The sequence below is a fragment of the Moschus berezovskii genome, chromosome 21 (assembly GCF_049115385.1).
Source record: "Moschus berezovskii isolate FMDL1 chromosome 21, NW_MosBer_1.0, whole genome shotgun sequence".
Taxonomy (NCBI): Eukaryota; Metazoa; Chordata; class Mammalia; order Artiodactyla; family Moschidae; genus Moschus; species Moschus berezovskii.
The window spans coordinates 28,741,512-28,767,485 of NC_142480.1; the positions used below are offsets into that span (position 1 = coordinate 28,741,512).

A 25,974-nucleotide genomic window follows, 5' to 3' on the forward strand; every position below is an offset into this window, starting at 1 on the left:
ATGTAAAAAAGTGTTCTGCCTATGTTTTCCTCTAAGAGTTTTATAGTATCAGGTCTTACATTTAGGTCTTGAATCCATTTTGAGTTTATTTTTGTGTATGGTGTTGAAGAATATTCTAATTTGATTCTTTTACATATAGCTGTCCAATTTTCCCAGCACAGTTTATTGAAGAAAATATCTTTTCCCCAATGTTATGGTATTTGGAAGCAGGGCTTTTGGGAGGTAACTGGGTTTGGATGATGTCATGGGGTGGAGACCCATGATGGGATTAGTGCCTTTAAAGGGGGATGAAGGGACCAGAGTTTGCTCTCTGCTCCCCACGTGAGGATACATGGCTCTCTGCAACTCAGGAAGAATGTTCTCACCAGATACTAGATCTGTTGGTAACTTGATCTTAGAATTCCCAGCACTCAGAATTGTGAGAAATACCTGTTTGCTGTATAAGCTACCCAGCCTATGTTAATTTATTATACCAGCTGAAACATACTTTAAATTTATACTCCTGGAATATATCAATCATCTACATCATCTACAATTATTTTTCTGGACCTTTGCTTTGGTGTGATGGCACTGACCCATGTGGGTGGGAGTGCAGAAAGACAGTTTGTAAGTCTTGTTTTATCTATTATTAGGATGCTGTCTCTAACGATTCCTCTTGGTGAGGCTCATTAAGAGGAAAAGCTCTCTGGCCTTTATAATAGGAACAATTGTTTCCTCTTGAGAGACTGGTTTGCTTTTATTTTATGGCTGCCCTGAGATACATGACTGATAAGGGTTCATTTTTAGTGCTGCATTTCACACAGAGAGGAAGGTGAGTACCACATTTAACACTTACTTTTACATAACATTTACAAGTGTACAGGATAAATGTTTTGTGTTTATCTGCTCCAGATGTTAATGTTTGACTTTGCCATTATATAAAGGAGAATAAATGATAAAATGTACACAAGTGTGCCAGAGGGAGAAGGGACATTAAAGTGGCTTTTGAATCTAGAGGCAACATAGGAAACAAACTATGGAAAGGTAATTTTACAATTAAAATGAATACAAGTAGGAGATTCATGAACTGATCAAATAACACATATATTCTTAAACTTTCACTAGCTTCAATCCTAATACATTGGTTATTATATTAATATTTAACATTATATTCAGAAAGAGCTTTCCTTCTTTCCAAAGTACTTTTATTCTCATTTGTAAAACATAACAGATGTTCTACAATGTTAATATTTATTTCTGAAATGCTTTATTTTTTTAATCAGTATACATTATATTAAGTACAGAATTTCCTTAAAAATTAACAAATACCTCTAAGTTTCACCATTAGGACATTGATATGCAGAAGGAAACATCTGGCTCTTTTGACTTTTTACATTTATTCAAGTTCTAAATAGATTCTCATGTTACAGTTCTTCTGTGCTATTTTTGTCCAAGTTGTGATAGCTAAAACAAAAGATAAATCATAAATATTACTTTTTTAATCACAAAAGAAACTTAGGTATTAATCATATTTGTAATCACCTTAAATGCACACTTTTATCATGCTAAAATCTAGGCTATTTCATGCACTGTACTGTATTTTAGAATAATACATTTTCACTCAATATTCACTAACTCAAATGTTTCAGATTTATAGATATTTAAAAACTGTTATGGTGAAAAGATGTGTAAACATTATATAGGAGCAAATATTTATATGAAATTAAGAGAACTCATTGCCAGCATACCTGAGCTACAATAACAGATAGAAAGTTTTTGAGTCAACAGAAATTAAAATCTGTAAGTGGGGATAAAGAGCACTGGAATTCATATCCATATAAATGTAAAAGATTTATGTCTTTATTCTACACATGACTGTTTAAAGCACAAACAACACTGTCCACTATTTTGTAAAATTAATGATGTATGTAAAATATGACAATTGCAGCATAAATATTGATCTATATGGTTGCAAGGCTTCTACATTTAATACGAGTGGCATAATAACTGGTCTATTAACAGTTAAAGGTATACATAATGTGATTTCTAGAGCAACCCTAAAGTTAATAATGCAGAGATGAATTATAGTGGAACTCTAAAAAGTGTTCAAGTCTTACAAAGAAAGGAGAAACAGAAAACAATAAAATGGTAGGCCTAAATCCAATCACAGTAATAATTACATTAGATGTTAAAGACGAATACACTCCAATTTAAAAAAGACTGTCAGAATGGCTTTTGAAAAAAACATTGTCGGTTTAAAAAAAAAACCCCACAAGATCCAACAATATTCTAAGATATATAGTATATAGTTGGATCTTGAGATACACACAAACACACAAGATATAGGCTTTAAGTATAATATGCTTGATATATAAGATATATGATTTAAATTCACAGACAAGTTGAAAGTAAACAGAAAAGTTATAAGATGCAAACAGTAAGTATAAGAAGGCTAGCGTGGCTTTATTAGTTACCAGATAAAGTAGATTTCAAGACAAAGAGCATTACTAGATATGTAGAAGAATATGGGCATGATGATAAAAGAGCCCACTCATCAGAATATACAATAATCAAAACTCTGTATGTACCTAATAACAGAACTTAAAAATAAAAGCAAACATTGACACAACTAAAGGAAGAGACAATTCCACAATCACAGATGGAGATTTTTAATACCTGATAGAACTAGACAGAAAAAGAATCAATAGATACAGAGGATCTAACTAATGCTATCAATTACTTTAATCAAATTAATATTTACAGCTCTTCCTTTAAGTTCTTCATATGGAGTGCTTAGCAAGATAGACTATATGTTGGTTTATAAAAGGAATTTAAATTTTCAAACAATGAACTTACATGTAAAATGTTCTATGACAACCAGGGAATTAACTTATTCTTTTTGATTTCTAATTTATCTAGTAAAACCACAAATACTTCAAACAACAATAGATCTCTCTACAAGGGCTAAAGAATAAACCACCAGGTAAATTAAAAATATTTCAAATGATAATACAAATATATCAACATTTGTGGAATGTGTCTAAAGCAGTGTTTGGGAAGAGTTTAAGCTTTATGGCTTTCAAAGGTCATTTTAGAAATGAAAAACTAAAGTTAATGATTTAATAATTATCCAATAACAGATAGTAAAAGAAGAACAAGGTAAACCCAAAGTAATCAAATAAAAAGTAGAAACCAATAAATAGAAAACTAATAGAGAAAATTAGCATTAACACCATCTAGTTCATTGAAGGGATTAACAAAATTCAGAATCTTCTAGTTAACCTAACCAAGAAAAGTTCCATTTATGATGTTCTAGAATACATAAGACTAATCTATGGTGGGAAAACATCAAGACAGTGTTTTGGGAGCAAGTTTTGACTACGAGCAAGGACTGACTGGCTAAGGCTATAAAGGAACTCTGTGTAAACTCCTGTACCTTGATATAGGTTTGGGTTACTCAAGTGAACAATACCTCTGACAAAGGCAGGAATGTACACTTAAGATATGTATATTTCACTGCTGTAAATTTTACTTCCAGAGAGTAATACAACAACAACTAAACAAATAATGTGCAGAAGGCAATGGCACCCCACTCCAGTACTCTAGCCTAGAAAATCCCATGGACGGAGGAGCCTGGTAGGCTGCAGTCCGTGGGGTCGCTAAGGGTTGGAAACGACTGAGCGACTTCACTTTCCCTTTTCACTTTCACACATTGGAGAAGGAAATGGCAACCCACTCCAGTGTTCTTGCCTGGAGAATCCCAGGGACGAGGGAGCCTGGTGGGCTTCCGTCGATGGGGTCACACAAGAGTCGGACACGACTGAAGTGACTTAGCAGCAGCAGCAGCAAACAAATAATGAAATCTAGTGAATGATAATTGGCATTGATGTATTAAGGGGGAAGTGTACGGATATCTGTAATTTACTCTGAAATTAAGCTGGAGCAATGAACAGAATGCAAAGATGGACAGGTGCTTATAAAGCAAGTGCAACAAAATGTTAGTGGGGAATGTAAATGTATTCACTGTAAATTCTCTCCAGTTTTTCTGTATATCTGAAATTCTAATAATACCAGTGGGCTACCACATTAAGGTTAAGAATAAAAGAACCATATTATAGTGGGTAAGAAAGTTGTGCTGGAAAAAGGTGCTAGGAAGAGATGCTAAAAATGAGCAGAGAGTACAGTTATGATTTTTATGATAGCCAAGGCAAAGGTGAGTGAATATTACTGGTCAGCCTACTAAGCCTCTGAGGCAGTTTAAGCTTTAAAAAGCTTAGTTAATGTTAAGTACTGAGAACATTAGTGGGAACAATAGTAAAAGAATGTAAAGACCTTCTATGCCTCAGCTACTGCTATCATTGACCTTCAAGGTGAATGACAATCTTTTGTATCAATCCCCCAAGAAACAATTTCTCAGTCCAGATGTGAAATGCTTGGCAAAGTCAGAAATATGGACAGTATGTCAAGGAAATGCTGGACTGAATTTTGCCTAAACAAGCACACTACTCCAATTAAAAGTTTTCAGAATTAAATTTACCTTTTCATAGATTTGGGATAATGGAAATAACATTACATACAAGAGTTTCCTTTATAGTTGTCCATAGCAAAACCTTATATTCTTCTAGTTCTGTGGCTTGTAGTTTCAGCTGGTTCAGATGAATAGGATTATCTTGCTCTCTTTTGAAAAATATCAACAGCAACTTAAGGTATGCTAAAGAAACAAACTAAAAAGTACACTTTACCTGTTTTATGAACTGTGTAGCATTAAAAAGTTCACTGCAGCCATATAAAATATGCTTGCCTTGTTTCCCCTGTAAAAAATCAAACACAGAACTGAGATACAAATAACAAGTAATATTTTCAATATTCCCAAGAAGAGGGGTTAAACATAACAAAACTTTTTGTTATTCTTAAAGGTTTTATTTTCCTTTAGAGTGAGTACTGGATTTTAGTGTACATCTATCATCCTAAAATTACATGTTATAAAGTAGTGCAATGGGCACATTTTTTTCCATTCAAAATATGAGTTAGGCATGTTTCTAGTGCCATTCACACTGAAAACAGAAGGAATGTGATGAGTGACCCATTTCATGGGAGCAATAATTATAAAATCTTCAGTCAACATTCTATGTAGGACTGTAACTACTTGAAGAAAACATTTACAGTTTTGTTGCGGTGAAAGTAGAATATGGTGCAAGTTGCATGGATTGTCATTTAAGACTCATCTGTGATAATACAGTATTTATATGTTAATATACCCTATTCCATTCTGTAACTATGAATTTCATCTTTAATCTTGACAGAATGTTGGCACCCAGTTACAAGCAGTCAAAATTTTTGACTAGAGAATTTTGGTAAGTTCTTAATGCTGAAATTCTTATATGTATTGTGAACTTGAAGGTAAATTTGTAAGTTTTCTTTTGTAAGGTACAAACCAAATATGGTTAATCAAGGAACCAAAAGAATTACAGCTTTGTCACTGGAAAAGACTGTGATGCTGGGAAAGGTTGGGGGCGGGAGGAGAAGGGGACGACGGAGAATGAGATGGCTGGATGGCATCACCGACTCTGTGGACATGAATTTGAGTGTGCTCCGGGGGTTGGTGATGGACAGGGAGGCCTGGCGTGCTGTGATTCATGGGGTCGCGGAGAGTCGGACGCGACTGAACTGAACTGAATACAAGAGAAGGACATTTCTTTGTGATGTATGAGCTGAGTAAACATCTCCGGCTGACATTCCCTGAGAACAAGTAAAACAAAAGTCACATCTCACCTTTTCTTCAAAATGAGATGGTACTGTAGCCATTAAATAGGGCCATATAATTGGGATTCTTGAGGCTACGCTCACATGAGGGGAGGAGTACATAAGGAAACATTAGAGGGGTCCAAAACTTCTAGTTCCCAGAACCTCATCTCAGTAATACAAGACACATTTCATTTTCAGTTGTGAACCACCAGGATATGCTGGTCTCAGGGGAGCCCCAGTCTTGCCCAAGGAGGGATCGTTTATTCCTCTCTGGTCACGCAGCTACAGTCAGGCTGCATGACCAGGCTTAACAGCAGAAACAAGAAAACATGATAGCGACCAAGTGAAATCATCAATCTATGTTTTCCATTAAAGAACATTGACAAACTAGTACAAATTGCCCCCTGGTCTATCTTGGACCCTAAAACATGCCTATTTTAATCACTAGTTAAAACATTTCATTCAGGGTTGGCCAAACGTCAGCACCAGGGTATCATTAACTAGCTGAGATTAATTCTGTGCTTATGTAAGCACATTCCTCTCCTCTCATTCTCCTAGATGAAGCTTTCTTAATTGTAATTATTTGTCACCATTTTTCATCCTTTATAGCATTTACAGAATATAAAAACAAAGATAAACACAAAACTCTAATCTTCTATGTCATCTAGTGAGGTATTGCTGTAATTTTTAACACTGCATTTAGTAATATTTCAGTGTAAAACTTATTCTTAAAACTATGTACAAATTTGGTATTTCTTCTTTCCATTAAAACTTGAACTTTATGAATGTACCAATACCTTGATTCAATGCAACAATTAATTATTAATTAAATCTAGCTTATTCCCTAGCCAATCACCTTCCAACAAAAGAACAATTGGTCGCTGATATCAGTATTATCAAACATCTTGTTAAAATCAGTCCAATTAATTTTATCAAATATATCAATGTTATACCAAATAGCAGTTACATTATAAGTCAGACTAACATCAATACCAAATAAGCTAGAATTCTTATAGCATTTTCTTTGCCTTCCCAACAAAAATAGCATTTGCTTATTTTGTGAATTGGAATAAATCAAGTACCGTATTAGGTAATTCTCAATTACAAGTCTCTCAGAGCCATAGGCATAAGTTTTGTTTCATACTACAAGGTTGCATTACATGGGTTTCTAATATCATGAGGTAGGCTGTCACAAACCTACTAGCTCAGTTTCCCCTAAATGGGGCTGAAATGATAGAAAGATGAATATTATGCAGAACAAAGGAAACGGTAAGACCAAATGGGATTAAAAAACAAAGAATTCTCATGATAATTAGACTATATGGCTTCAGTTCAGTTCAGTCGCTCAGTCGTGTCCAACTCTTTGCGACCCCATGAATCACAGCACGCCAGGCCTCCCTGTCCCTCACCAACTCCCGGAGTTCACTCAAACTCATGTCCATCGAGTCGGTGATGCCATCCAGCCAACTCATTCTCTGTCGTCCCCTTCTCCTCCCGCCCCCAATCCCTCCCAGCATCAGAGTCTTTTCCATTGAGTCAACTCTTCACATGAGGTGGCCAAATTATTGCAGTTTCAGCTTCAACATCAGTCCTTCCAATGAACACCCAGGACTGATCTCCTTTAGAATGGCCTGGTTGGATCTCCTTGCAGTCCAAGGGACTCTCAAGAGTCTTCTCCAGCACCACAGTTCAAAAGCATCAATTCTTTGGCGATCAGCTTTCTTCACATGGATGTGAGAGTCCAACTCTCACATCCATACATGACCACTGGAAAAACCATAGCCTTGACTAGATGGACCTCTGTTGGCAAAGTAATGTCTCTGCTTTTTAATATACTATCTAGGTTGGTCATAACTTTCCTTCCAAGGAGTAAGTGTCTTTGAATTTCCTGGCTGCAATCAGCATCCGCAGTGATTTTGGAGCCCCAAAAAATAAAGTCTGGCACTGTTTCCCCATCTATTTCCCATGAAGTGATGGTACCAGATGCCATGATCTTTGTTTTCTGAATGTTGAGCTTCAAGCCAACCTTTTCACTCTCCTCTTTCACTTTCATCAAGAGGCTTTTGAGCTCCTCTTCACTTTCTGCCATAAGGGTGGTATCATCTGCATATCTGAGGTTATTGATATTTCTCGTGGAAATCTTGACTCCAGCTTGGGCTTCTTCCAGCCCAGCATTCCTCATGATGTACTCCGTATATAAGTTAAATAAGCAGGGTGACAATATACAACCTTGACGTACTCCTTTTCCTATTTGGAACCAGTCTGTTGTTCCATGTCCAGTTCTAACTGTTGCTTCCTGACCTGCATACAGGTTTCTCAAGAGGAAGGTCAGGTGGTCTGGTATTCCCATCTCTCAGAATTTTCCACAGTTTATTGTGATCCACACAGCAAAGGCTTTGGCATAGTCAATGAAGCAGAAATAGATGTTTTTTCTGGAACTCTCTTGCTTTCTCCATGATCCAGTGGATGTTGGCAATTTGATCTCTGGTGCCTTTGCCTTTTCTAAAACCTGCTTGAACATCTGGAAGTTCACGGTTCACATATTGCTGAAGCCTGGCTTGGAGAATTTTGAGAATGACTTTACTAGTGTGTGAGATGAGTGCAATTGTGCAGTAGTTTGAGCATTCTTTGGCATTGCCTTTCATTGGGATTGGAATGAAGACTGACCTTTTACAGTCCTGTGGCCACTGCTAAGTTTTCCAAATCTGCTGGCATATTGAGTGCAGCACTTTCACAGCATCATCTTTCAGGATTTGAAGTAGCTCAACTGGAATTCCATCACCTCCACTAGCTTTGTTCGTAGTGATGCTTTCTAAGATCCACTTGTCTTCACATTCCAAGATGTCTGGCTCTAGGTGAGTGATCACGCCATCGTGATTATCTTGGTCGTGAAGATCTTTTTTGTACAGTTCTTCTGTGTATTCTTGACACCTCTTCTTAATATCTTCTGCTTCTGTTAGGTCCATACCATTTCTGTCCTTTATCGAGCCCATCTTTGCATGAAATGTTCCCTTGGTATCTCTAGCTACTAAACATTAATGGCTCTATTAAAAACCCATTGGTAACTTCAAACTTAACAGTGAAAGATAGGATGTTTGCCCCCTAAAATCAGGAAGAAGATAAACAGGTCTGCTCTGGACTCTTCTATTGTTACTGGAGGTTCTAGCCAGGGTGGGTAGGCAAGAAAAAGGAAAAAAATCCCAAAAGGATAAGGAAGAAGCTTATTCACAGGTAACATGATTATTGTTTATAGAAAATCTTAAAAATCCATTAAAAAAAAAACTATCAGAAATAACAAATGAGTTCAATAGGGTTGCAGGACATAAGATCAATGTACAAAAACTAATCAGATTTCTATACAATTGCAATGAACGATCCAAAAATGAAATGTCGAAGACAAGTCCTCTGAATCTCTGTTTCTTCTTTTCACATGTGTGTAAGCTGGGATTAATGGTTTCTGCATCTGTACTAACCAGTGGATAGCACAGTCTTATAAACTCACACTTAGCTAACCTACTTCCTCTGACTGGGAATGAAGAAAGGGAAGTACAGCAGTCATACTGCTGCCACCAAGGATCAGCGTCATGCTGAATCTGATGGTCTTCTAAACCAGGGGCCAAATTCTGGGTAAGAATTGCTGACACATGGAAAGATGGAGAAGTTCTGATCCTCAGAAATGGAGCCAATAGGTAAATATTAATAATAAAAGAAAGCTAACATTATCATGGTACCCTGCAAGAGGTTGGGAGCAAGAGAATAATACTCTTAGCTATATTTATAGATGCCCACAACACATGCAGAAATAGCCTCCTTTATTTGAAGCTGAAGGTCCAAAATGGATTCTGGTAGGTTTATGAAAGATTTAATCTGGACTTATGTGCTATATCTTGATGATGTTAACAACATTGAGGGGATAAACACCCAGAATAATTCTAATATTTCCTTTTGTTTTACATATTCTCATTTTACAGGTTTTATATATTCCGGAGGACCCCTTCTGGGAGGCAAAATTAGGATATTGTTGCTGCTGAAATGTGTACAGAAGAATCTGTTCACCACAAGAGCCAAAGACCACTGTGTAAATATGAACCCAAGTGATCATCTGTGAAGAATAGTAGCTGATATAGACATAAAACACCTGTGACATGGCTGATGGGTCACAGTATCATGTGCCCTACTATCTGTACACCATATTTTGGTGAGTGGAAGGCAATAACAAGTTAAAAAAAATACTTTGTAAACTGAAACCAAGTAAAGGATAACTGGATAACTTGGTGGGCTTACATATCTACCACTGACAACTCTGAAGTTCTGAGGGAAGCGACTGATCAGGGAAAAAACTAAACTTAGTTAACAATTGTTACATTTATTCAATTTATTAATACATTTCACCAAATTAAAATTTCTGTGGTAGAGAGAGCTAAGAGTTATGAAGATTATGCATGATTAAAAACAAGTTTACACTGGACTATTTGGTAAACTGCAAAGTTTCTTTAAAGTTACACCTGCATTTCAGTCACTGCTGCTGCTAAGTCGCTTCAGTCGTGTCTGACTCTGTGCGACCCCATAGACGGCAGCCCACCAGGCTCTGCCGTCCCTGGGATTCTCCAGGCAAGAACACTGGAGTGGGTTGCCATTTTCTTCTCCAATGCATGAAAGTGAAAAGTGAAAGTGAAGTCGCTCAGTCGTGTCCGACTCTTTACACAAATGATTAATATTTTGGTTTTTATGCCTGTTTTTCTTGTCTGTAATGTGTTTAAAAAAGAAATGCAGAAGGAATGCTGACAAATGTAATTAAGAAGAGTTACCCAAGGATGGGATTTAAGTACAGGATTAATTTCAGCCGGTCTGTTGCAACCCTGTGTTTACCCTTGGGTACATACCTGGAACCAATCATGTTGTTGACCCATGGCCAAATCTAAATGAAATGGATTAATATAGTCTGCCCAAGGGTCACAGATAGACAGACCCGGGGACAACTTGCACTACTAGCTTGTCAGCACTGTTTATAGAAATTTTACAGATTCATGGGTCTTATGCCTGGTTTCTGTTATGTTCCCTTGCTATTTGTCTTTGAGCCTGGTCATGGAGCCCAATTCTGGCTATATGAACAGAGAAGGGTATAAAAGACACACAACTTCCCTGAAAGCAAGGTATTGTACACACATCTGAGTAGTGGTCCAAATTCTGAAGCATGTTCTGTGCAACTGAGGTAGGAGCCCTGGAGGTGCCTGATGATTTTGAAGCTCTGTGACATCCACGTATGTATTTTTTTCTCCTGCTGTATGAAAATCTCAGTATTTATTGATGTCTTATGTAATATAGGACCACAAGGAATAATCATTAATATTAAGTGAATAATGAAGGTTATAAAATGTCACTGTAACAAATCGCTAGTTCTGTTGCCTCTACATTTTCAATGGCATTTTTGCTCTTCAAGTTACACCTTTCCCTTCATGTTCGTTTGCTTAGTTGTGTGTCACTCCCTGATGCTGTTAGCTTTGAATAGCACACCACTTCTAAAGTGCTACCTCTAAAGTGCCTATTTGCTGAAAAAGCAGACATTCCAAGTTTGTTTGAAGTATGTTGCTGACTTAGGTCAACAAGATGAGAGAAAAGTGCTTAATTTATTAGGTAAATGGAGTTCAGTAAATCATTTCACCAAGGGAGGCTTTTTTGGGACAGGAGCTTATTTGGGGTGTCTAAACATTTAAAGTCAAATTAAGATAGATAGCTGCATAGTACATTACATCAAGAAGATACATTATTTTGCAGATCAAGTAAAATTTAGGCCAAAAATGAATGTGACATGGAAAAATGCTCATATATTCATTGTTTTCTTATCTGCCAGATTTTTAAACTACCTCTAGAAAAGGGATTATTTAAGAATCAGGAAAGCCATCAGAGACTGCTAATATGTTAAAGACATGGAACAACTGTGAAACCTCGAATGATAAAAGAATATGAACATCAAATGTACCTTTATGTAGTCAACCAGATTTTGATATTCAATGTAGTTGCCTCCTCCCACCACAAAAACAATTGCCTAAAAATGCAAGCAGAAGAAAATAGATAAGTTAAAAGAAACAGAACAGTATTTTAGCTCTCAAGCAACATGGCTTTTAGTTTGGAGCCTATTCCACAACTTTTGCTAGTATTTTTTTTTAACCTAAGTACCTGATGCTCCTTCAGTGATAATTTATTTTTTTTACAAGTCTATAAATTTATTTTTTTTAAAGTCTATAAATTTCTAATGTTTATTGGGTATTAAAATGAAGTAGAGATTTTTCAGAAACAATTATGAGGAAAATAAACCTCATCTTTCAATTAAACAATACCAAATAAATCCATAGGGCTTTTTCTAAAAGTCATCTTTGAATTTATTGTTATTTATAATCAATCTTCAGTACACAGGATTGGATTTATCAAGACTGCCATACAGTAATCATCATAAAGTCATAGGACAAAGATATCCTTCAAGACTGCTGGGTCACCTTTTCATCCTTCCATTTTAGGGACAGAGAATTTTTATATGAACTTACCTCTTGGAATGGATTTTTGTTTCTTGGAACTGAGCTGTAAGAACAAACAATAAGAAACCCATACTGAAAATTTCACCCAAAGCTTTTCTTAAGGATAAAAAGACATGGGAAATATATATATATACATACACATGCACTATTATCTGGGTATTTACAATTCTTCTTAAGTGGGATTCAGAAAACAAGCTAGATGAGGTACATGTCTCAGTGTCTAAAAGGGAATGAGGCAACTTGTTGACTTTAAAATTCTAGAAGACTTGAGAGGGAATAGGAAAGATGGAGCATTAGTTCCCACGATGAGTGGAAATCTGGGTATAAGGTAAATTGATAAAATATATGTTTTAGTGGTGAGTGAAAGTCGCTTGGTTATGTCTGACTCTTTGTGATCCCAAGGACTATACTGGAGTGGGTAGCCTATCCCTTCTCCAGCAGATCTTTCAGGCCCAGGAATCAAACTGGGGTCTCCTGCATTGCAGGTGGATTCTTTACCAACTGAGCTATCAGGGAAGCTCACTTTAGTGGTAAATTATGTGCAAGTTTTACCATACTGGACAGATTATAGTTTGTGGGTATCTACATTTGTGAAAAGACTATGCAAACACATGTATGGCAAGGATAACAATTTAGGAAGGAAAGGGGGGATGAAAGAAGGGATCTGTATTTTTCTGTAACTTCTTTATATATTAATTACATGTTTATTTATTTCAAAAATACTTGGTGTCTAAGAGCTCTTTTAATAAAGACAATTTGCAAAGCTTTTGTGAGTCAAATATATATTTGAGTGCTAAAATAGGATGTACAAACAAAGATAACTTAGGTTTTCCTCACAAGCCATTTTTGAAAATCTCAACCAAGGGGAAAGAGCTATTTTAACCGCTCAATGATTCGGTTACTGATTCCACAGTTCCATCTTTTCCCCATTTCTGTGACCTGGGTGAAAATTCCAGAAAAGGGGCCAGGAGCTGCCTAATGCTTCACAGTGTTTAACTTCCTTCTAGAGTGCTTTATGGAGAAGGAAATGGCAACCCACTCCAGTGTTCTTGCCTGGAGAATCCCAGGGATGGGGGAGCCTGGTGGGCTTCCGTCTATGGGGTCACACAGAGTCGGACACGACTGAAGTGACTTAGCAGAGTGCTTTAAGTTCCTCTAAGAGCAGACATGCGGAGAAGGCAATGGCAAGCCACTCCAGTACTCTTGCCTAGAAAATCCCATGGATGGAGGAGCCTGGTAGGCTGCAGTCCGTGGGGTCGCTAAGGGTCGGACACGACTGAGCGACTTCACTTTCACTTTTCACTTTCACACATTGGAGAAGGAAATGGCAACCCACTCCATTGTTCTTGCCTGGAGAATCCCAGGGAAGGGGGAGCCTGGTGGGCTTCTGTCTATGGGATCACACAGAGTTGGACACGACTGAAGTGACTTAGCAGCAGCAGCAGCAAGAGCAGACATGAGGAGAGGTGAGGCTTAAAAGAACACTGCACTACCAGTTATTAAAAACCAAGATCTAATTGTGATGAGACAGCTCAGGAGAAAGCTGAGTCTATTAAAAATGAAAGTCTGTGTTTCTCTGTCTCATCAACATTCCTAATATTCCTTCTCATTATCATGAATAAACTATATATAGGGAAGATTGAAAGAATTTCTCACAAGTTTCTAAGAAGCAAAATGTATCTACTGACAGAAATATAAGGAAGGAAAAAATCGTAAGCTTGAGAACATCAAACATGTTGTACACCCACCATTTAAAAGTGTACAGTCAGTGGTTTTTAGTATATTTAGAGTTGTACAAGCATTACCACTGTCTAATTTTAGAACATTTTAATAACCCACCAAATAAGCCCCATACCCGCTTTGTGTCACTCCTCATCCTCTTCCTTCTATAATTTATTCTTTTGTCAAATTCTTTCTTACCAGCTGCAGCTGCTATCAGCAGCTTCTTTTGCAACTCTGGTATTATTTCTGGTAAGTTCAGAAAAGAGAATAACCTTTTATGTTTCTAAAATAATCTAATAATCAATATTTAGTGACTAGATTATCCGATCTGACTGTCTTATAAAGATTTGAAAGCTTGGGATAAATCAAAGTTCGAAAGATCCCAAACATAAGGTACAGGCAATAAAGAAGCTTCACCCAAGTCTTGGTGCTAAAGACCATTCCTCCAAGGTTTTTTCTCTGCTAATTTTATCCTTCTTTCTGTGTTTTGTACACTACTATCATAACACCAGAATTAAATTTCAAAAAATATATCCATAATAAAGTAACAACAAGCATCTAATGTACTTTTTTTTCCTATATATATACTTGGAAGGAAAAGCAACAAAGTGTTAAGTATAATTACCAGTGACTGCCTTTGGGTAAAGAATTCTACATATTATTTACTTACCAGTTTTCTATACAGTTTGAATTTTTAATAATAAGCAATTACTGATTTATAATAAAAAAAATCAGTAAAAGTTATTTCTGTTCTTGGTGGGAATGAGGAAACATACAACAAATTATACAAGAGCTGCTTACCTGTCATTGCCCCGTAGCATTTTGGGATCAAAATACCTATAGTCATCAGTTTCCTATTTAAAAAAATAGAGAACTTTACCATGACTATGGAATTTCTCTTTAGAAAGTTCAAGTTTTGCTTAGAGTATTTTAAGATTACTTGATGAATCTACTAATGAATATTAAGTTGGTAAACAGCCACCATCAACATTTACTATGCGTTAAACATCATTCTAAGTGTCTCAGATAAAATTACATAATCCCGTATCATCTTTGAGGCAGTTGTTATTATCCACGTTTTTCAGATGGGAAAACTGGGATACACAGAGGTTATCTAACTTTCCTAAAGTCTTATGACGAGTGTGGAAACTCCAGATCTGAACTCAGGCAGTCTAGTTTCAATACCCCAGAATTTAACCACTATGCATGCTGCTTCTCAAATGTATACCTGCTTTTACATAGAGAACAAACTATGGTTATTACCAAGGAGGGTGGGGGCAGATAAATTAGTAGTTTAGGATTAACATATACACACTACTATATATAAATTAACCAATAAGAAACTATTGTATAGGACAGGGAACTATACTTAATAATTGAGAAAAATAAATATACCTGTTTTATAAGCTAATGCATTTAAGTATTTTTGCTTTTAGAATTTTTATGTCCATGATTTTATTGAATGTGCAGAATACCTAATACAGGTTCAAATATTTTATAATTGAAACCTCTGGAATTAGATATATTTTGGAACTTTGAATTTAAAAAACTGTAGATAGATAATATCATGCATAGCAACTCTATATAATGTAGTATTCCCAGTGGGCAGCACCCCACCATCTAACATGGTAATGTTTCTGCAGCTAAACAAATGAATATTAACATAAAGTATGATAAACTATAAAGAACCTCAATATGAGTTAAGGTTAGGTTTTCCCACCAAATGAGTTATACAAAATCTTTTTGGATTTCAGAAGTTGTGGATAAGGGGTTGCTGGCCTCTATACTATATAATCAACTAGCTTCTTGATATTAAAGATAATATCTTGATATTAAAGATTCAGAAAGTACTGCTTTACTGCATATAATGTCATTACTTCCTAATCTCTAGCTCCTTCTCCCTCCAAAGCACAAACACCCAAAGGAACTGATTCTTTTCTGCGATGTTTTCTGATTCTTTTCCGGATGAACCTACCCATAGGTGATCAATGACCAACTATGCACTGTTATCACTATCTAGTCCTGCACTCAGCGATGGCCAGTGCTAATCAACCACAGAACTCTCCCTGAAACAAAAGTGAAAGTGAAGTCGCTCAGTTGTGTCCGACTCTTTGTGACCCCACGGACTGTAGCCTACCAGGCTCCTCCGTCCATAGAATTTCCAGGCAAGAGTACTGGAGTGGGTTGCCATTTCCTTCTCCAGGGGATGTTCCCGACCCAGGGATCAAACCCGGGTCTCCTGCATTGCAGGCAGACACTTTACCATCTGAGCCACCAGGGAAGCCCCAAACCAAATGCAGTGCCATAATCCTTCAACACTTTGCTCCAGGAAACCACTACAGCCCAGATGTACAAGGGTAGATGAAACCTATCTGGTATCTTGCCTAACCCCTTTCATTTTATTCAATGAAGACAAATCAAAGATCACTTAGTAAATGTAAGTGATAACAATGCACCTAGAATTAGGTTACAGCATTTTTAAAGCCTTTGAGATACAGTATATTCAAGATTATTAGTCAGGTCTAACTTTGTACACACATTGTTAATGTCTTCAATGCCTCCAAATCAATTTTTCAAAATGGGAACAAGACAGGGATAAGAGATAGTGCAGGCATCTGTCCCACCTAACAGATGGGTGAAAAAATGCTTTTAAAGTAGAAAAACTTTACTTTTTCTAATTAATTAAAAAATATCTGCCTGTGGTAATGTGCTTTCAGTTATAAAGGGAAAGTCACTAGAACTGATAAATGAATTTATAGAACTTGGAGACACATGTGAGAATAAGACCCATAATTTAGCCATCCATATGGCAGAAATGTGGATTTTGCATCTAAATTTTTGATTTATATTTTTAATCTTTATAATTGTTTGGGATAACATCTTCCAGAAACCTACTGCCTACTATGAAATAGTATTCTCTAAAGACAATCACAAATGCATACTTCGCTAAGGCTTTTCAAGAAGCATTCCTTCATATATTCTGTATTCTTCATTTATTCATATCCTTCACATACTCTAGGATGCAGTAATAACAAAGTCTATTGTTATTACATTGTCTACTATGTTCTCTGTATTGATTCTAGAAAAATCCACTCCTTTTTAGCTTATCATTATAGACAATTTTCTCTTTCCTTTCATAATTGCAACTGTACTTTACTGGGCTTTTTTTCTGTAACACTGTATCTTTGTTTTCACATGGACAGATTTTAAAATTTGTTTTTGTTATTATCTTTAATGTTATTATAATCATGTTTTAACAAATATGAAATAATGATATATTTATCTGAAGATTCTGTTCTTACTCTGTTTCTCAGCCTGGTATCCTAAGACTTGATGCCAAGTCTACAGTAACCCAGATCAACTCAAACCAGGGTTCTGATCTATTCCAGACAACCACTCTCTTTCCAGTTGCCACAGTAACATGATGGGCTGCTTTATGAAACAGATTGTGATGATTTTTACATTCCTTTCTTGAATTATAAAAACAGCTCAAAACCCCATTTTTAAAGTAAATGCTAACAATATTTACTCATTTATCTTTTCATCAAACAATTTCAATTTACTTTTTAGCCCAAAAGAATTTAGTGCCATCTGAACACATGCTCTTAAATTTTTTACTATGCATTCCTATCCTAATTTAATTTCATAAAGTTAAACTGGTCTGGTACTTTTCATATTATACCAACTGATGCTCACTAGTTCTCTTTTATTTATAGAAACTTGCTCCTTAGGATATATATAGGATATGATCTACATTTATTTTGCATGAGAGCCAGCCAGAATGGATGCAGTAGCCGAAAAGCCAATTCCCACTATCTGTGATAATGGCTAACAAATGCTGTTTGAGGATGTGGACTCTTTCCTTTCCCTCATGCACTCTGCTGTGATGAAGCCCACAACAAACTGAGTTTATCACCTTTGGTACAGGTAGTTTGGTATGCTCAAGAATTTATAAGTACAATGTTATATGCTACTCACAGGGTTTGACTTCATCTCCATGAGATTGTCTAAAATACGAGTAACAGGTAGATTCTGTGGAAGAAATCATTGAGTATTTGTTAAATATCAGAAGAAATGACACACCAAAATTCTTCTTTAGTAACAAGACAACCTAATCATTCTGTAGTTCAGTATACCTACCTTTCAATTAAACACATTCTGAGATTATTCTATGAATGGTGTCATAGATGTAAATACCTTTGGCACTACTGAAGGTTTCAAATGTAATCTTAAAAAATGTGTAGGTGTATCTAGGTTTAGGACAAATATATATTTGGGCTTTTTACTTTGTTGGATATCTGCTTTTTTAATACTAGTAACTGTAAGTTTTTAAGAATCCTGCCTCCTTTTTTCATTTCCTTTCTGTAGATTTAAGTTTCTTTAAAAACACAGTACATAGTTCACAAAAATATTAATATATGAGGTTAAATGACCTAACAGCTTTTCATTTCTAATGTATAATCTTCGAGCAAAAAAATACTTGTGCTCTTTCATAAAAATGGGGAAATGGATGCATACACAACTTTTAATTTTGCCTTGGACAGATTCCAAATTTTCAGTGACATACTGCACTGTCTTTTTGCAGAACAAATTCCATTTTGAACATGAAATGTATAATACTGGTGTTGACAGAAGATTGCCTCTTGACATGCTTACATGCATTGGGATAAGAAATTGTACTGTTATATTTCAATCTGACCATTTGAACCGTTATTTTGAATATAACACATCGGGTACAAAAAATTTCCTAATGACTATTATGCCTATTCAAAGTTCATTTCTACTGGAATGGTGTTCTGCCCACTTTGAACTGATATTTCCTTTGTGAACTGTAGAGAATATTCTGGAAAGAATCATCTTGTATCTTGGAGATTTCATACAACAGAGGCAACCTTAAATCTCATTATTCACATAATTGTAGATAACACATTACTATTTCACAAGTTTTACTTTCTTTAGGTCATAAAACATTGACTTCCCTGGCGGCTCAGACAGTAAAGCGTCTGTCTACAATGCGGGAGACCAGGGTTCGAGCCCTGGGTTGGGAAGGTCCCCTGGAGAAGGAAATGGCAATCCACTCCAGTACTACTGCCTAGAAAATCCCATGGACAGAGGAGCCTGGTAGGCTACAGTCTATGGGGTCGGAAAGAGTCGGACACAACTGAGCAACTTCACTCATTATTAAATGGACTATCACTAAGGAAAACGGTGCTTTGCTCAGACAGAAAGTATGCATTTCTTTTTTCTTCTTCTAGATTTGCAAGTAAAAATCTTTTAAGATAATCTTAGGCAAGTAAAATTAAAGTTATTTCATTATACTCTTGATATTTTTGTTGGCTGCTGCTGCTGCTGCTGCTAAGTCACTTCAGTCGTGTCCGACTCTGTGTGACCCCATAGACGGAAGCCCACCAGGCTCCCCCGTCCCTGGGATTCTCCAGGCAAGAACACTGGAGTGGGTTGCCATTTCCTTCTCCATTTTGTTGGCTAGGAACTCCTTAATATAAACACAAGCACCAAATATTCAAGCTAACTGAATGTACTTCCTGAATTCTATTTAAAATTTGAAAAAAGGTAGCTTAAAATTGTACTTTTTAAGTTTTGTTTCAAATAAACTTGAGTTTGTTCACTTAAGAATGTAAGCCTAAATCATACCCTTCTCTAAAGAATAACTGGGTACAGATTTAAACAATGGAGTACTACTCAGCGATTAAAAAGAATACATTTGAATTAGTTCTAATGAGGTGGACAAAACTGGAGCCTATTATACAAAGCGAAGTAAGCCAGAATACAGTATATTAACACATATATATGGAATATAGCAAGAGGATAACGATAACCCTGTATACGAGACAACAGCAGAGACTTGGATGTGTGGAGCAGTCTTTTGGACTCTGTGGGAGAGGGCAAGGGTGGGATGATTTGGAGAATGGATTGAAACATATATATTATCATATGTGAAATGAATCTGACGTGGTTGGGGGCTCCCCACCTCAACACTCTGTGGATTTAAGAGGCCGTTTCTTCCGGAAGTGTATAAATTAGCCTGGGATAGAACCTGCACGCTGAATTTACTAATTAAGAAATGAGAAACCAGAACTATAAAGGTGGCATAGAAATACAAGAAATTATTCTTAAGTAATTTTTTAAAACTTTGAACAGAGTTACAGATTTTGCCATTTGTTATAAACTGGTATATGTAATTTAACCAGAACCATGAGAAAGTTGGTATTGTGTGAATTCTGAGGCACTTTCGACATGTTGTAGGAGTGATGTGGACTTTCTTGAGTTTTACACATTCATAAGTGAATGGTCTGTATCTCGTGCCTTTGTTGGTTTTCTGTGAGCTGTAGTTTCTGGGAAATGAGCAGCTCTCATTCCTGTAACTCTTGTAACCCAGTCATTCATGTGCCTCCTTCAGGAGGATTCAGTGCGGCTGTGGTGCTGTTATCCCTCTGATAGGAACTCTAACTCAGTGTAAAGCCCCAAAGATCTGTTACTTATTTTTATTTTATATTGTACTATATTTTATTTACAGTGTTGTGTTTGTTTCAGGTGTATAGCAAAGTGATACAGTCATATATATATATATATGAATTAACAAAAGCAGTTCCCGTCTTTTGATGGGGAGTTCGTGGTTTATAATATAAATGGCATTATTTTGAGAGAGGGATAACTTAGGTAAGGCATTGGGCTTTTTTTTTTTTTTCTTTTTGCAGCTTGAGGCAGTTGTAAAATAACTTAATGTAGCTTTTTGCAACTGTGTAAATTAAGCAATTATTTAAATTTTTTATAAAAGCAAAACAAAAAATTAAAAAAAAATAAAATATAGGATTGAAAAAAAAAGCTTTAAGAAAACTATAGTTACATATTTATTCTTAGTAACACCAACAAAAGATGAAGTACTCTGTAACTAAACAGGAAGAAATAATAAAAGAATTCTGGAGCAAGGCAACATTATAAACTATAACATTTTACTAAAATTAATTTTAAATCTATTTCTCTAATTTACATTTAACTCTGAACTGTACTACGTTATTAGGTATGTGTAATGGAGAAAAATTCACTAAAGATTTTATATAATTGGTAAAGCCATAAGAGTCATATTACTTTTATTGTATTTGCAAAAATAACTGGAAAATTGAATTTTTCATTTAGTATAAAAGTAAAAATTAAATTTTACTTCGTATTTAATAGCTCTGCTGTATCTGAAGATAAGCCTACTGGTGAACAGGTCATTAAAAAACACTAGAAAAATTTCTCTCTAGCAGAACAGTTCAAAAGTTTAAGAGCCCAGAGACTATTCTTTATGTTTTTGTTTGGTCTTTACAACCAGGTAACACTGAAAGAGTCATCAACCACCACCACACTATACAATATTCACAGATCATCACATATTAAGGAAAACTTCCAGTGTAGAGAATGATAAAAGAAATACACAGTGTCTTTAAAGGCTTAAGAAAGAGTACTTCAGGAAACAACTTCTGAGATCTCTGTCACCAACTAATGCTCTACCTAGCCTAAATGAAGACTTGAATTGAGTTGGTGATTTAAAGAATCAATCTTATATTGATAATAATTTATATACAAGATAATTACTGTTGTTTAGTCATTAAGTCATGTTCAACTCTTTTGCAATCCCATGGATTGTAGCCCATCAGGTTCCCCATCTTTAAAATTCTAATTGAAATAACTGAACTGTGGCAGCTAACAGACAGAAAACAGCATAACAAAGCCATATAATTTTCTTCACTCAGCAGATGGTCTGCTCACTCATCTTAAAGACACAAAACAACTGTGTACCACAATAAAAGAGGTATAAATGAGATTTACTCATATGAAAGCCTATTGTTTAAAACATTCCCAAGCATGTTTTTAAATCAGTCAATCCTGAAGGAAATCAAACCTGAATATTCACTGGAAGGACTGATGCTGAAGCTGCAATTCTCTGGGCACCTGATGAAAAGAGCCAAATCATTGGAAAAGACCCTGATGCTAGGAAAAATTGAGGGAAGCGGGAGAAGGGAGCGACAGAGGATGAGATGATTCGATGGCATCACCGACTCAATGGACATGAGTTTGTGTAAACTCTGGGAGTTGGTGATGGACAAGGAAGCCTGGAGCACTGCAGTCCATGGGGTCGCAAAGAGTTGGACATGACTGAGCGACTGAACAACAACAAGCATATTTTTCACTGTTTTTGGAAACTGTTTCAGAAACAGAATGAAAAACGTTATTATCTAGGTTCAGTTCAGTTCAGTCACTGAGGCATGTCCGACTCTTTCTGACCCCATGGACTCCAGCACACCAGGCTTCCCTGTCCATCACCAACTCCCAGAGCTTGCTCAAACTCATGTCCATCGAGTCGGTGATGCCATCCAACCATCTTATCCTCTGTCGTGCCTTTCTCTTCCCACCTTCAATCTTTCCCAGCATCAGGGTCTTTTCCAGTGAGTCAGTTCTTTACATTAGGTGGCCAAAGTATTGGAATTTCAGCTTCAGCATCAGTCATTCCACTGAATATTCAGGACTGATTTCTTTTAGTCCAGTGAATATTCAGGACTGACTGTCTAGGTTACTAACTAAATTTTTATTAGTAGAAAGCTCCTACCGTATATATATAGGAGAGACTGAGTCTCAAACACCTGAATATCCTAAATTAAGGGTCACTATGTTCAAATTTCAAATATATGAACATTAGAGAAGAAAACACAGTGAGAAATTAATTTCTAAAAATCCTAAATGATTTTTTTAGTCGTATTTTGTGATTTCAGTCACTGGAAAAGTTTAAAATTCTAAATCAGAAGGGATCTACACAGTAAATCCAACATCCCCATCTTACAGATGCTGCTGCTGCTGCTGGAGCTAAGTCCCTTCAGTCGTGTCCGAATCTGTCCAACTCCATAGACGGCAGCCCACCAGGCTCCCCTGTCCCTGGGATTCTCCAGGCAAGAACACTGGAGTGGGTTGCATTTCCTTCTCCAATGCATGAAAGTGAAAAATGAAAGTGAAGTTGCTCAGTCATGTCCAACTCTTAGCGACCCCATGGACTGCAGCCTACCTGGCTCCTCTGTCCATGGGATTTTCCAGGCAAGAGTATTGGAGTGGGGCTCTTACAAATGTGGAAAGAATAAAATATATAAAGTAGTATATTTTTTCCAAGCCATAGATATTAATGGCAATAAAATAAAGAAACAGATTACATGGACTGAATAAAACACATTCAATCTTCCATCATTCAGTTTCAATTATTAACTTATGACAAATTCTTGTTTTATTTGTATTCTCACCTACTCCCCATTTCCTAGGCTATTTAAAACAAGCCCCCAATATCAGATCATTTTGGCAATAATCTATCTTCTGAGAAACCTGTCTGCAGGTCAAGAAGCAATAGTGAGAACCAGATATGGAACAATGGATTTATTCAGAATTGGGAAAGGAGTTCAACGAGGCTGTACATTGTTACCCTGCTTATTTAAATTACATGCAGAGTACATCATGTGAAATGCTGAGCTGGATGAATCACAAGCTGGATTCAAGACTGCCAGGAGAAAGATCAACAACCTCAGATATGTAGATGATACCACTCTAAAGGCAGAAAGTGAAGAGGAACTAAAGAGTCTCTTGATGAAGGTGAAAGTGGAAACTGAAAAAGCTGGCTTGAAACTCAACATTCAGAAACCTAAGATCATGGCATCTTGTCCCATCACTTCATGGCAAACAGAAGGGGAAAAGTGGAAACAGTGACAGATTTTCTTTTCTCGGGCACCAATCATGCGACGAGTTGACTCACTGGAAAAGACTCTGATGCTGGGAGGGATTGGGGGCGGGAGGAGAAGGGGACGACAGAGAATGAGATGACTGGATGGCATTATTGACTCGATGGACTTGAGTTTGAGCGAACTCTGGGAGTTGGTGATGGACAGGGAGGCCTGGCGTGCTGTGATTCATGGGGTCACAGAGTCAGACACGACTGAGCGACTGAACTGAACTGAATATTACTGTGGATGGTGACTGCAGCCATGAAATTAAAAGATGCTTGGTTCCTTGGAAGGAAAGCTATGACAAACCTAGACAGTGTATTAAAAAGCAGAGACAACCCTTTGCTGACAAAGATACATATAGTCAAAGCTATGGTTTTTCCAGTAGTCATGTATGGATGTGAGAGTTGGACCATAAACAAGGCTGAACACTAAAGAACTGATGCTTCTGAATTTTGTTGCTGGAGAAGACTCTTGAGGATCCTTTAGACTGCAAGGAGATCAAACCAGTCAATCCAAAAGGAAATCAAGTCTGAATATTCACTGGAAGGTCTAGTTTTGAAGCGCCAACAGTTTGGCCACCTGATATGAAGAGCATCAAGACTCACTGGAAAAAACCCTGATACTGGGAAAGATTGAAGGCAAAAGGAGAAATGGGTGGCAGAGGAGGAGATGGCTGGATGGCACCACCCAATTCAATGGACACGAGTATGAACAAACTCCAGGAAACAGTGAAGGAGAGAGAAGCCTGGTGTGCTGCAATCCATGGGGTCGCAAAAACTCAAACAAGACTGTGATTGAACAACCACATTTCGTATATATCTCTAAAATAGAACTCCAAAAAACCAAAAAAGCCCCGTAAGACTATCACTGTACCTAAAATAATCAACAACTATTTCTTAATACAGCTCAATATGCAGTCAGTATCAAACTTTTCTTGTGCCATAAATTTATTTCTTACATTTCCCTGTTCAAATTATAATCTTAATAAGGGCTATATATTGCAATTAGGTGACTGCTTTTATGTCTTTTTTAATCTACTGAATTCCACTGCTTGCAATTTATCTGTTGTCAATTCATTTTTAAAAGTTATTACTTTAGTAAACAAGTCAAAGTGAAACAGAAGAGTTTCAAATTATGCATCCTCACACTACAACAAACTGTGGAAAATTCTTAGAGAGATGGGAATACCAGACCACTTTACCTGCCTCCTGAGAAACTGATAAGGAGGTCAAGAAGCAACAGTTAGAACTGGACACGGAACAATGGACTGGTTCCAAACTGGGAAAAGGAGTATGGCAAGGCTGCATGTTGTCACCCTACTTATTTAGCTTACATGCAGAGTACATCATATGAAATGCTGGGATGATGAAGCACAAGCTGGAATTGAGATTGCTGGGAGAAATATCAATAAATTCAGATATGCAGATGACACCACTCTTATGGCAGGAAGCAAGGAGGAACTAGAGTCTCTTGATAAACGTGAAAGAGGAGTGAAAAAGCTGGTTTAAAATTCAACATTCAAAAAACTAAGATCACGGCATCGGGTCCCATCACTGCATGGCAAATAGGTGGGGAAAACAATGGCAACAGTGACAGACTATTTTCTTGGGCTCCACAGTAACTATAGATGGTGAGTGCAGCCATGAAATTAAAAGACGCTTGCTCCTTGAAAGAAAAGCTACAACAAACTTAGATAGCATTAAAAGACAGCATACAAGCAGAGATATTATTTTGCTGACAAAGGTCTGTATAGTCAAAGCTACGGTTTTTCCAGTAGTCATGTATGGATGTGAGAGTTGGACTATAAAGAAAGCTGAGCGCAGAAGAATTGATGCTTTTGAACTGTGGTGTTGGAGAAGACTCTTGAGAGTCCGGTGGACTGCAAGGAGATCCAACCAGCAATCCTAAAAGAAATCAGTCATGAATACTCATTGGAAGGATGGGTGCTGACGCTGCAATACTTGGGCCATCTGATGCAAATAGCCAACTTATTGGAAAAGACCTTGATGCTGGGAAAGATTGAAGGCAGGAGGAGAATGGGACGACAGAGGATGAGATGGTTGGATGGCATACTGACTCAATGGACATGAGTTTGAGCAAGTTTTAGGAGGTGGTGATGGATAGGGAAGCCTGGAGTGCTGCAGTCCATGGGTCACAAAGAGTCAGACATGTCTGACCGACTGAACAACAACAACACTGTACTATTCGTCATTATATTCTTATAGAGTTGTCTA

General features: G+C 36.8%; 1 protein-coding gene across 1 annotated transcript in view; it reads right to left on the bottom strand.

Moving 5' to 3' along the window:
* Window positions 1-1,229: 1,229 nt before the first annotated feature.
* SCFD1 (sec1 family domain containing 1) overlaps window positions 1,230-25,974 on the bottom strand; it is a 124,982-nt gene continuing 100,237 nt past the window's right edge. Inside the window, exons 20-25 of the mRNA XM_055418191.2 lie at window positions 17,958-18,011; window positions 14,781-14,833; window positions 12,267-12,300; window positions 11,705-11,770; window positions 4,722-4,790; window positions 1,230-1,443 (exon numbers count right to left, since the gene is read on the bottom strand). Of these exons, the coding sequence (XP_055274166.1) occupies window positions 1,420-1,443; window positions 4,722-4,790; window positions 11,705-11,770; window positions 12,267-12,300; window positions 14,781-14,833; window positions 17,958-18,011 (300 nt within the window). The 3' untranslated portion in view covers window positions 1,230-1,419. The remainder of the gene's footprint in view (window positions 1,444-4,721; window positions 4,791-11,704; window positions 11,771-12,266; window positions 12,301-14,780; window positions 14,834-17,957; window positions 18,012-25,974) is intronic.